Below are 12,967 nucleotides of genomic sequence, written 5' to 3' on the forward strand. Positions count from 1 at the left end.
TTCTGGTTTAGTCCTGGTTTAGTCCAGGTTTACTTCTGGTTTAGTCCTGGTTTAGTCCTCGTTTAATTCTGGTTTAGTCCTGGTTTAGTCCTGGTTTAGTTCTGGTTTAGTTCTGGTTTGGTCCTTGTTTAGTCCTGGTTTAGTCCTGGTTTGTTCCTGGTTCAGTCCTGGTTTAGTCCTGGTTTAGTTCTGGTTTAGTCCTGGTTTGGTCCTGGTTTAGTCCCAGTTGAGTCCCAGTTGAGTCCCAGTTGAGTCCCAGTTGAGTCCCAGTTGAGTCCCAGTTGAGTCCCAGTTGAGTCCCACTTGTGCTCTCTGGTCTTCTGTTTGTCTGCTCTTCTTTCAGTTTTTTTTGTTTTGAAGTCATCTTTCATCTATAGAATTTAAAATAAAATAAAAAAATTTGGCAAATTTTCAGCAAATTACCTTACTAATTAAATAAGATCCTCCTCTGACAATATTTTACTCAACAAAATGGGAAAAAGTAAATCTAGATTCATTAATTTTTCAGTAATTTGACTTATTTTTACACATTAAATACCTTTACTTATGAAAGATTAAGATTCTAAGATTGCAGAGACATATTTTAAGTGTTTTCTCTGTTTTTGTCACCAGGTCAGGCAGCGATCCGTGGTCTGGTTGCAGAGGGGCGCAGGTTGGCGAACGCTCTGCCTGGGCCGTACAGACAGGAGCTGGTGGGGAAGTGCGAGCAGGTGGAGCAGCTCATGGCTCAGCTCGCCGAACTGGCCGCGCGAGGAGAAGGGGACTCTCCTCAGGCCAGAGCCGTCGCACAACAACTGCAGGAGGCTCTCAAAGTAAGAGACTGGAAGACAAACGTAGGCTGGGTATAAAAGAGGAGACGGGCAAGGAGCGCCCTCTGGTGTCCATGAGGTTTAAGTGCAATTGTAGTAGAGGAAATAGCCATGTCTATTCTAACATTTGCAACCAAGTCTATATAGTAATTTCTGGCCTAATAACTGCAGGAGGCACTCAAAGTAAGACCTAGGCATTCAACTAAGGGCTGGTTAATGGAAGAGACGGGCATGGAGCGCCGTCTGCTGTCCACGAGATTTAGATACAATTAGAGGAAACTAATGTAAAATTTGTTTTATTTGTTTGAGCCACATGTCAGTGCTAATACAAGGACAAACAAGGACATATAAGGAATTAAGGAAGGAAGGAAGGAAAATGTATTGGTATTCAAAAGAAGTAGGTAGGTTAACTATCTAAGCTATGAATGCAACTTTATAATGTCTTTTACTCACATACTTACATTTATTGTTGGGTAAATGGGGTATTTTCATTGGCGTTTAGTATAATTTAGTATAGTTTTTTTTTTTACACTAGGGTGTACCATATATCTACACCAAAAGCAAGAAATTAGATTTTTGTGGAGCATTAAAATATATTTTACAAAGCAGAAAAAATGCTGTTTTGATTTATTCATTGAATCTTATTTTATTTTAATCCATACACAACAGAAAAAACACTGGAGATTCTTCTAATAATCTAGGGGCCACCTTTACCTTTTGATATTGAAACAAAATAAAAAAATGAATGAATAAATAAAAAATAAATAATTATCACTTTTTGTCTCTTTTAGGACCTCAAAGGGAAAATGCAGGAGGCAATGACCCAGGAAGTGTCAGACATCTTCAGCGACACCACGACCCCCATCAAACTGTTGGCTGTGGCGGCAACTGCCCCCGTGGACGCCCCCAACAGGGACGAGGTGGGTACTGCAGTCACGTACACTACAAACAAGTAAAATCTCTTGGGTTAGTTTTCTTATTAGACTATTTTTTTTATTGTTTTAAGGTGTTCGAGGACAGAGCTGCAAACTTTGAGAACCACGCGAACAGACTGGGAGCCACAGCGGAGAAGGCGGCCGCTGTTGGGACGGCCAATAAGAGCACAGTGGAGGGAATCCAGGCAGCTGTCAAGTCCACCAGAGATCTGACTCCACAGGTAACAATATGATTCGTAATATGTCGGGTTTAATCTCTTTGAAGTTTAAATTGTTTTATCCTTTTTCTAAGAACCAACAAGTGAAAGAAAATAAATTCACAAGTGACAGTGTTCAATAAAGAGTTTGTCGTTGTTTTCAGGTTGTGTCTGCAGCTCGTATCCTGCTGAGGAACCCGGGGAACCAGGCGGCGTACGAGCACTTTGAGGCCATGAAGAATCAGTGGATCGATAATGTGGAGAAAATGACAGGTGAGCGAGGAAAAAGGTTTTAAATAGTGCATAAAATATCACCAGCTCTGTATACTGAAAATGTCAAACAGTAGCAAAATGGATTTTTAACTTTAGACAAACTGTGAGGAAAATAGGATATATATGCATAAGGTGGATCTTTTTCTGTACTATTGTTCTAATTATGACTGAAACAAGTTAACTGATGAATGAATAAAAAACTTTGAATATTATATTATCAGTGTTGGGAAGGTTACTTTTAAAATGTATTCCCAGATTACAGATTAGAATCTGAATACTTTGGATTACTTGATATTGTCCTGGTTTTAGTCCTGGTTTAGTCCTGATTTTAGTCCTGGTTTTAGACCTGGTTTTAGTCCTGGTTTAGACTTGGTTTAGTCCTGGTTTTAGTCCTGGTTTAATCCTGGTTTTAGTCCTGGTTTTAGACCTGGTTTAGTCCTGGTTTTAGTTCTGATTTTAGTTCTGATTTTAGACCTGGTTTAGTCCTGGTTTAGTCCTGGTTTATTCCTGGTTTTAGTCCTGATTTTAGTCCTGGTTTAGCCCAAAATGTGAGAACAGAAAAACACCGCCGTGTAATCCATTTATTTCAACAAAGTAACTGTAATCCAATTACCACTCACTGAAACAGTAACTGTAACTGAATACAGTTACTCATAATTTGTACTCTGATTATGTAACTCCGGTACTTGTAATCTGTTACTCCCCAACACTGTATATTATTTGGTCTGTACAAACACAGACTGCCTTTAGCTTCATCTGAGTCAGATTTAGTAAAAATATAAACCGGCCTCAATCTAAACAACTAATCAATAATTGCTAGATCAATATATTTGCTCCATTTCTAGTACATTTTGCATAATTTTATTTGGTTTTAGAAATTATTTATGTTTCGTTTACAGTTTTTCTAACAAACTTAATCCCCCCCTCCTCTCTTGTTCAGGTTTGGTGGACGAGGCCATTGACACCAAGTCACTGCTGGACGCGTCTGAGGAGGCCATCAAGAAGGACCTGGACAAATGCCGCGTTGCCATGGCGAACCACCAGCCTCAGATGCTCGTCGCCGGGGCAACCAGCATCGCGCGCCGTGCCAACCGCATCCTTCTGGTTGCCAAGCGCGAGGTGGAAAACTCGGAGGACCCCAAATTCAGAGAAGTGGTGGCAGCGGCGCGGGACGAGCTGAGTCAGACCATCTCCCCCATGGTGATGGACGCCAAGGCTGTGGCCGGGAACATCAATGATCCAAGTATGTACACAGCATTCGGGATAATAATAATAATAATAAAGGATTTTATAATAAAGCAACAAAATCTAAACGAGCAACTATACATTTTTAAAGTGCATATGACAGGTTTCGTGTTAATTTAATTAACACACTTAAAACACTGAAATAACTCATTCGAGACATTTACAGAGAGAACAGGCTTTTCAGATTCACAGGTGAGATGTTTCAGAGTGTAGCTGTGGTATAAGCACATTAAACAACTTGGAGCCGTGCATTCTGCATTTTTAATGACTCCGCTGCGTGCGTTAAAACTGCATAGCGTATGGGTCCTCGTAGCTTAATGCTTACAAATGTCTGGAGTGTGTCCAAGTTTGGAGATATAAGTTTAGATTTATAAAGATATTTAGTAATCCAGTATGTGTCAACAAACCAAGTATGTGGAGTAATCATTTAGGATAAGGGATTTGCCAATTTAAACATTTGGAAGATGGTAAAAGGTCACATTTTTATATAACGCTTTTCCACCTTCAAGGCACTCAGAACGCTTTACGTCAATGAACCACATTCACACACACATTCATACAACAGTGTACGCAGACACTGGGGGTGAGGTGGGTTATGTGTCTTGCCCAAGGACACAACGACAGCATTCGTCTTACATCTGTGGAATCGCACCAGCCAACCTGTGGGTCAGATGGACCTGACCGCTCCACCAATGATGTTTATGTTGAGAGCGGGATTCAAACCACCAACCTTCAGATCAGTGAACAAACGGTCCAACTGAGCTACTGTCATAGTGAAATGGAAAATAATCAAGTTTATCTTTGTAGCCCAATTAGGGTCATTAGGTCTTCATGTATAATAATTTTGTGATTATTATAGTTAAACCTGTATTTTTGTTAAATTTTTTGTGTCAAACAAAAAACAGACCATGACACAAAAATACAGTTCTGATTATTATTAAACTTTCTTGTTAAATTCTAAAATTACCTAGTTAGGTTACCGCTTTTTATCAAACCAAACTTTATATTATCCCTTCTCTTCAGTGCTGCAGAAGGGCTTCCTGGACTCTGGGTATAAGATCCTTGGAGCTGTGGCCAAAGTCAGAGAAGCGTTCCAGCCTCAGGAGCCGGACTTCCCCCCTCCTCCTCCTCCAGAGATCGAACAGCTCAGCGTAAGCATTTTACATTGGATATTATTTTGTAAAGTATAATATAAAGTATAATTTACAATACTGCACTGAACATAGTCAAAACTTACCAGACCCAGGACTTACTGTGTCTGAACCAACAGGACTTACAGGTTTAAAGTACATATATCTGAATCTTGTCTACACCTGGACCAATCTTCATCTAAATCAAATCATATTTTATCTTGAACCAAAGCATTTCCAAACAGGACTTGTAAGGCTTACTAAATCAGGACTGTGAAATGCCATCAGAAAAAGTTTCCTTATTTTAGATTCAGTTCACAAACCAGTTTCCAAAAACAAATGCTAATTCTGCTAGTCATGTCAATTTAATTAATGAACTGCTATTCTAATAAATCCTTTTTGTGTGTGCAGCTGAATGACGACCTGGCCCCCCCAAAGCCCCCCCTGCCCGAGGGTGAGGTGCCCCCCCCCAGACCCCCTCCCCCAGAGGAGAAGGACGAGGAGTTCCCCGAGCAGAAGGCCGGAGACATGGTGAACGAGCCCATGATGGTGGCAGCCAGACAGCTCCACGATGAGGCCCGCAAGTGGTCCAGTAAGGTCAGTACATACATACACATCTATGGGAGATTATCAGAAAAGAAGATGATTTTTAACACTTTTTGATTCTAATGTTATTTCTTGTTATTTAGATGTTATTTGTAATATGGGCAGTGTAATGTGCTGATCTTAACAATAATCATGCATTATATTTTTTTGTTAACGTCTATGTTTGTTTGTTTTTAGGGTAACGACATCATTGGCGCGGCGAAGCGAATGGCTCTGCTGATGGCGGAGATGTCTCGTCTGGTGCGTGGAGGCAGCGGAAACAAGCGCGCCCTGATCCAGTGCGCCAAAGACATCGCCAAAGCTTCGGATGAGGTCACACGGCTCGCCAAAGAGGTCGCCAAGCAGTGCACTGACAAACGCATACGCACCAACCTCCTACAGGTCAGAATTTTTTTTTTATTTTATATCTTCAATTTATTTTTCAGAGTAGCAGATTAATAAAACCTAAACTATTTCACAAAGATACTATTTCCAAATATAGTGGATTATTGATACATTTAAAAATTACTTATTTTTCTTTTTTTGTTGCTGTCCTAAAAAAATTTGTGTAGTCCAGATAATGATTATGATGGTCAAAATACGATTACGATTGGTCACAATTAGTCCAAGTGATTGTTGCAGCATAATTTGTGTTTGATTTATGTTCACAATGAAGTTGTCATAAGTAATGTAACTTACATAATTGTATTTTTTTTTTCCAGGTTTGCGAGCGTATTCCCACCATCAGCACACAGCTCAAAATCCTGTCCACGGTCAAAGCCACCATGTTGGGTCGGACCAACATCAGTGAAGAGGAGTCAGAACAGGTAAGAACAATCATTTCAATATATAATGCCTTTTGTTCCTTATTTATGAAAGTGTTGTCTTTCTTTAAAGCCAAAAAATAGCAGATTTTCCCCCCTATTTGGCTGGGTTTATTCAGGGTAGCTGCAGGGTCTTAAAAGTCTTAAAAAGGTCTTAAATTTCACATTTCTAAATTAAGGCCTTAAAAAGTCTTAAATTATTTTGTCCATGTCTTATTTTTTTCCACAATGGTCTTAAATGTCATTAGCCTATTTTTTTTTTGTATACTCAACCGAGCTGCAGTGCAATGTTAAATGGAGGGAGGAAAAAAAACAACAAAGTGAAAATGTAACGTGAATGAACGTCTAATTTGGAGTATGCACAAACAATACTTAATGATGGGTACAATGTTGGTCTTAATTTTCATGTAAGCGGCCTTAAAAAGGTCTTTAAAAGTCTTACATTTGGGGTAGTTAAACCTGGGGATACCCTGTTATTGCACTGAAAAGCCTTCCTATGAGCAGGCTTGCATCTCCACAAACCTGACTCTTATTTGGCCTTCAGGAGTTCCTCTTCCTGGTTGTTTCCATGGAAATGCTGTTCCTTTGACTATTACACAGTATGACATTGAACTTATCTAGTGTTATGGCTAGTAGTATGTTGGATAAGATCAGTCAAGCTTTAAAAAAGGTCTATTTTGTAATACAGAAAAGTGGGTGGAGATGGGTGGTAGGTGAAATCCCACATTTTCTGAGCACTCAAGCCTCGAATGCGGGACATTACAGGATTACCCATTACTCAAACATGCATGAATCAATGTAAATGCGAGTATGAGTGAGCTAATGGCGAGTGGGCGCAGTCATGACATGGTTAAAAGCTCTTAAGTCAATTTTACATAATGCGTCCCTTTGACATTGACAAAAACCTTGATTTAAATTGATTTTTTTTTTTGTCTCCAGGCCACAGAGATGCTGGTGCACAACGCTCAGAACTTGATGCAGTCTGTGAAGGAGACCGTGCGGGAGGCGGAGGCAGCTTCTATCAAAATCCGAACAGACGCCGGCTTCACTCTGCACTGGGTCCGAAAAACACCCTGGTACCAGTAAAACGAGCCCTCCCCTCACCCGTCCTGTCCTGTCCTGCGGGGGGCGCTGTGTGGACAGATCTGTGCTTTATCTAATAAGAGTGACCTGTCGTAAATGCTGTAATTCACGACGGGACCGAGAGAGTAGATTCGTACTGGGAACGTTTTCTAAAAAAGTGTGTAAAAAATGTGTTTTAAAGCTTATTTTGACAATTCCCAGGATATATATATTTTGCCTCGATTTAATGTCTAAAGACGGAAAGGAAAGGAAAGTAAGTTAAATTTAGAAAGTTTTAAAAGATCTTTGTACTGAGAATTTTATTGTATCTATTGTACACTAGGAGCACAGCAGTGGTAACAAGTATTTAACATTTAGCGCACACCTAGTAATCCAAGATATCTTAAAGTTTACACAAAGAATCACCAATAAAGGCATAAACACATCTATATACAGGAATGTAGCAACAACCTTATTTTCAATTGCCAAAGAGACATAAATGTACCTTCAAGTGTAGCAATGCCTTGATGGAAAAATCTGTGTACAATAGGGGTGTAACAATAACCGAAATATCGTGATATCGTAACGTTAAAAGTCGTGGGCCATCACAATATATCGAATTACAAGTCTGCTTAAATTAAGAGTTATGGTGCAGCAATAAGACAGAGAGAACTACATAGACCATGATCCTTTGCCCCATTTCAGTGCAGACCACAAGAAGAAATAAAAGTTCTAAGCACTTTTAAGTCTTAGTTCTTTGGATTAAGTCTTGTCAAGGAATTTTAAGAGGAAAAAGTTGCCTCCACAAAATATCATATCGAGAGATTTGGATATTGTTACATCCCTAATCATGAGCTTTCCCACGATATCGCAATAAATATCGTACTGTGAGATATCGTATCGTGAGACTTGGATATCGTTACACCCCTTGTGTACAAGTTTGACAATTTTGCTTGAATGTAGATTTCGTTCAAATCATGCGGCTTTCAATGCTAAAAAACTAAAACAAAAACTTCTTAACTGAATTTACATTGCTTACTTTGTACGACAATTCACTGTGCCTAGGTTAGATTAGACATACACTACTACATACTTTGTGTTTACCCCATCCTTTAATGCTCAATTCAACTAATTAAAGCCGCACTATGTAACTTTTCTGGTGGAAGTTCTGTTGCCTTGAATGTCCCACCTCATGGCGTTAAACTGATATAATTATGGGTGTTTTTATCGCGCAAAAACAATGCGGTTTGTGGTTTGCGACCTGTAACTTCCTCGGTTGGTATCACTTGCTTGTCTCCAGGGAGATAGAGCAGTTTAAAGCCTTACTGTGGAACATTCCAGGCATAGTAATAACATTTCCATAGAGAATAGCGGATGGCAAGTTGACCTCCAGAAAAAGTTACATAATGTAGCGTTCAAACCATTTTGTTTTTCCTTTTATTATTGCTTTCTTACAATCACATGTAAGTCAATAAGCCTTACTTTCATTACCAAGAGTACCACCAACCAATAATATGTTTAGTAACTTAATAGAGTTATATAATATTTAGTGTTTTTCATGCTTTGCTCGAGTGAGATAACATATTTAAAGGGCCCATTTTACGCTATAATGTTGTTTCCTTATCAAAAACATAATAATAAAACAACTCCAGGTATGTTTTTGATGAGATAACAACATTTTAAAAAGGCTTAAAGCTCACAAGAGTCACTTTTGCGTAATACTTTAGGACCTTTAAAGGTAATTTGTGGGAATAATCCTCTTCGTGTCGGCTTTCTACTTCTCACAGCACACTTGTCAGCAGTTTTGTTTTAAGATACTGTAAAAAAAAAAGCACACTTCTTGTAGGTTGTTAAGGGAATAGCTTACAGATCAAGCACAGTGTCCTTTGTAACTTTATTTTAATACGTAAAAAGCAGCTGCGATTTGTGGCTGTTCTAGTTTATTTTTGAATCTTTAAATAGTGGTGTTTTGACTTTCTAATACAAACTGTGCCTTCAAAATGGACTTTATTTCCAGCTTTTCTTTACAGGTGTTTTGTATTACAGTGTTGACTTGTTTTACACTTGTTATACATGATTTGAATAACTCCAGCTTCTTGACTTCAACCGAGAATCTAACTGAGCGCTATGCAAACCTGATTTTTAGTGAAAGAAATAATGCAAAATTGAGTTGCATTCACATAGAGCTGTTTTGCTATGACAATATTCACTTTTTGTAATAAAGCATTTTATAGCACTCTGAAGTGGTTCATCTTTTGATTATTTGTGTAAAAATCTTGTTAACAGTGGTGGAAGAAGTACTTAGTTTTGTTATTTAAATAAAAGTACAGATATGGAAGCAAAAAAATACTCAAGTAAAAGCATCACATGAAAAAATCTACCTATAAGTAAGAAAAAGTATTAAAGTACCAGTTTAAAAATATACTTAAAGAGTTAAAAGTATTGTAATATATAAAGTATTTTGAGTTTGAGATCTAATAAATGTTCAAATGTAGTGACTTTGATAAAGATTTGTGCTGAGTTTTGTTCAGCAGAAACATTTGGTTTTTTTTCCCCTAACTGTTTTATTTGTACATTTTTGTTCAAACTATTGCTCTTTTTTTTCTTTTTTCTTTTTAAAGTATTTCCTCAAACTATGACCTTGATTCAAAAAACAAAAAACAAAAACAAAAAAACTGCAAGATTTCCAGCAGGTTTCACACAATAATACAAATACTTTTCAGTCCTGTTCAAAACTGTAGTGCAGTAGAAAGTACAGATACCTGTTCTCAAATGTAGGGTAGTAAAAAGTACCCTCTTTAAAATGTACAGATACCTACAGTTTTTTTACTTCAGTACATTACTTTCCTACTTTTACTTCGTTACATTCCACCTCTGCTTGTTAAGTGTTTAATTTATACTGGCAACTTTGGGCCAATCATTTTCCAAAACTTCAAAACTTGTACTTAACAAGATGTAAAACTATAAGCCCTATATGTGTACAGGTAATTTATGTGTACCAAAATCATTCAAAAACCATTCTGCCCTTTATGTCAATTTAATAGGAAATTTATCTACATACCTCAGAACATAATACAAGAACAATGTAGGCCAATTTTTTTGCATTCACTCATTTGGCATTGCTGAGTTGAAATGCTTTTATGTCCATTTGCAGCTTTGATAAAACTGTGAACAGAGCAGCTCTTATGTCCCAGTGTCCAATGTTTAGACAGATGTTTCTGTGGGACATTCTTGGTGTGTGGAAGAGAACACACCAAAATAGAAACTTGAGTAAATTTCCATGTTGGCCAAATTCTAAAATGGGGCAGAATCTGTGGTATTTTTTTTTTACAGTAATGTTTATATTTTTCATTCTCATTTGCTCATTCTTTGTTGAGTATGTGGGTGATTTCTTGATGCAATGCAGTTCTCGTATTTATTCATATAATTTCTGCAAATAACTAGCAGAATATTCATCTCTAATTAGTGGAAAAGTGATTGCAAATAGTAGTCATCTGCAGTAGGCTAGTTGGACATGATCAGCTGTTCATAACTTTACACCTAATTTTCATTTCTTTGCATTAAAAACTCAAATCTGTCTCTGTTTTAAATGCTCAAAACCCCTTTCTGCCCAACACAGTCCAGATTGCAAAAGATGCCCCAGCTTCCTAATGTCTGTGCGTCCTCTGGTTGTCTGTCTGGAAGGGGAAAGGACACCGCTCCATCCCTCCTCTCTTCCCCGGGCAGCGCGCTTCTGTCCCCGCGTCGCCTTTCTCCTCCTCCCCGGCAGTGGACACCGGTTGTCGGAGGCATCGTCGCTGCTTTTTTACAATGTCGGACGAAGGATCAAACATGTCGATAGCGAAGAGGATAACCTTGAGGTGAGGAAACGATCAAAATTGTCACGTGTTATACAATGTTTTGATTTTTTTGCATGTTAGCAGGGTGTTAGCATTTAGCCGCTCCGGGATGCTTTTTGAGGAACTGTCAGCTGAGGATTGGCTTGTTTGTGATTAAAACAACAAAAGCAAAAACAAAACATGATAATAGTGCAAATTAATATGTGCTTATGCTAATATTCTGGCTGGATTTGCAGGGTTTCTTGTATGACAGGTGATAATTTGACGAGTAAAAGCTAGCGGACTGTAAATGTTTATAAAAGCAGATGGCGAAAAACATCACTTCAAGTCCAGCAGCAGCAGCAGCCCGCCCTCTAAAGTTCACTCAGATCTCACAAGTCCTGATCCCTTTTATGGTTTAAGTTAAATATTGCTTCACTACTTCAAAAAATCTAACAAAAGTTCATTTTAGAGCCTCGGTTTTCATCAAAATTTGGCCACATTTTCGGACTCTCTGCCTCTGTGCGTGTTGTCATGGCAACAGCGGGGTCATGGTTACGCTAGTTTCCACAGCGTTAAAAAACAAACAAACGAAGTAACGTAGACATTTCGTAATTTAATCACTATAATTCATTAAAACACGTAATAAAAAATATAAATACAAATATATAATAATAATAATCCAGTCGAACTTTAATTGTATCTCACATTTTATAAGCAAAAGTTTCCAAAGTGCTTCACATTGCACGTTAAAAAGTCAACAAAAAAAAGGAACTAACACAATCAATAGTAAAAGAATAATAATGATAAAAAAAATCAATGAACAAAAATAATAAAATCAAAAAATAAAGGCAGTACTAAAAAAAAAAAAAAAAAAAAAAAGATAAAAACAATACATAAATAAAAAAATTAATTAAAAACACAGAGGACCACAAAATTATGTTTCAAACACAAGAAACTAATAGAATGAATACGTAAAAGAATAAAAAAAAATCTATTAAAAATCTATAAAAATAAAGGCAGAACTAAAAAAATAAAACAGATAAGAAAAAAGAAAAAAAAAGAAAAAGAAACAGAGGACCAAAGAACTCATGTGGTGTTAAAAGCCACAGAATAAAAGTGGGTTTTAAGACTATACTTTAAAAAATAATAACAAGAGACTAATAGCAATAAGATATAAATGATATAAACGTCTGTACAGTAAGTAAAACACTATCGTATAACAATATCGTATATCGTACAATATCGTAATATAAATACAGATTATATCACAGTTATATACAAGAGGTCGTAAGGAAACAATGCAAGATGATATGGTGACTGACAGAAACACATAAAGGTGAGTTGTTGTACATTTAAAAGTTGTTGTACACTTAAAAGCAATGCACGTTTGTATTAGGAACCTTTATAACAAATGTTTTTTTTATGTACTTCACTGCCCAGTTCCCTTTTTCCCCACTGACCTCAAAGGCATCTATAAAATCACAGCTGCAGTTTCCTCCCTTTTGACCAATCAGAGCGTCAGATTGCCTAAAGCCCGCCCCCTCCGCCTGCACCAATCAGGGCGTGTTGTCCAAAGTGCAGCGTGCTCAGTCAAACACCACGCTGCTCTAGTGAAGATCCACTCCCAACTTTTAGGCTTGAATTTAAGAAGATTTTTACTTACAACATGCCGTCTGCAAGGTATGAGCAAAAATATATATGCAAATTATACCTAAATGTAACGATTTAAAACATGTACGTGTTTACTGTGCGCATGTCAAAGCAAGCCATGTGCTGTGAAGCAATAGTAAATAGCACCACAATAAAACTTTTCAGCAAGTTGTCTTAACAGTCTTGCAAAAAAAAAAAAAAAAAAATGCAAATTTGACCACTATTCATGCAGCAGCGTCTATGTTTTCATATATTAATCAACATGTAAGTAGCTTTTTTTAACCAAATAAAAAATGTTGTAAAGAGATAAACATTTTAAACACAAATGTATCCTACAATTTGAGAATCTTTACCCAATGTCTTGCAAATTATTATTTTTAGCTGTTTCTCAGTTATATTTTCATGTGTAAATCTAAAGTAAGAAACATTATGCTAG

General features: G+C 37.3%; 2 protein-coding genes across 3 annotated transcripts in view; both read left to right on the forward strand.

Annotated features, from left to right (window-relative positions):
- Positions 1–9,303, forward strand: part of vclb (vinculin b) — a 73,287-nt gene extending 63,984 nt beyond the window's left edge. Inside the window, exons 12-21 of the mRNA XM_055150158.1 lie at positions 613–812; positions 1,601–1,729; positions 1,816–1,965; positions 2,106–2,214; positions 3,155–3,457; positions 4,483–4,610; positions 5,001–5,186; positions 5,373–5,576; positions 5,897–6,001; positions 6,938–9,303. Coding sequence (XP_055006133.1) covers positions 613–812; positions 1,601–1,729; positions 1,816–1,965; positions 2,106–2,214; positions 3,155–3,457; positions 4,483–4,610; positions 5,001–5,186; positions 5,373–5,576; positions 5,897–6,001; positions 6,938–7,084 — 1,661 coding nt within the window. The 3' untranslated portion in view covers positions 7,085–9,303. The remainder of the gene's footprint in view (positions 1–612; positions 813–1,600; positions 1,730–1,815; positions 1,966–2,105; positions 2,215–3,154; positions 3,458–4,482; positions 4,611–5,000; positions 5,187–5,372; positions 5,577–5,896; positions 6,002–6,937) is intronic.
- Positions 9,304–10,787: 1,484 nt separating this feature from the next.
- LOC110160421 (adenosine kinase-like) overlaps positions 10,788–12,967 on the forward strand; it is a 416,586-nt gene continuing 414,406 nt past the window's right edge. Inside the window, exon 1 of one of the 2 annotated variants that reach the window (XM_055150301.1) lies at positions 10,788–10,920. In XM_055150301.1, coding sequence (XP_055006276.1) covers positions 10,871–10,920 — 50 coding nt within the window. In that variant the 5' untranslated portion in view covers positions 10,788–10,870. Of the gene's footprint in view, positions 10,921–11,264; positions 12,562–12,967 lie in introns of those variants that run through there. The other variant, XM_055150302.1, reaches the window with a different exon arrangement.

Source organism: Boleophthalmus pectinirostris, unplaced genomic scaffold (assembly GCF_026225935.1).
Source record: "Boleophthalmus pectinirostris isolate CB_2022bp ecotype Guang Dong unplaced genomic scaffold, ASM2622593v1 HiC_scaffold_14, whole genome shotgun sequence".
NCBI lineage: Eukaryota > Metazoa > Chordata > Actinopteri > Gobiiformes > Gobiidae > Boleophthalmus > Boleophthalmus pectinirostris.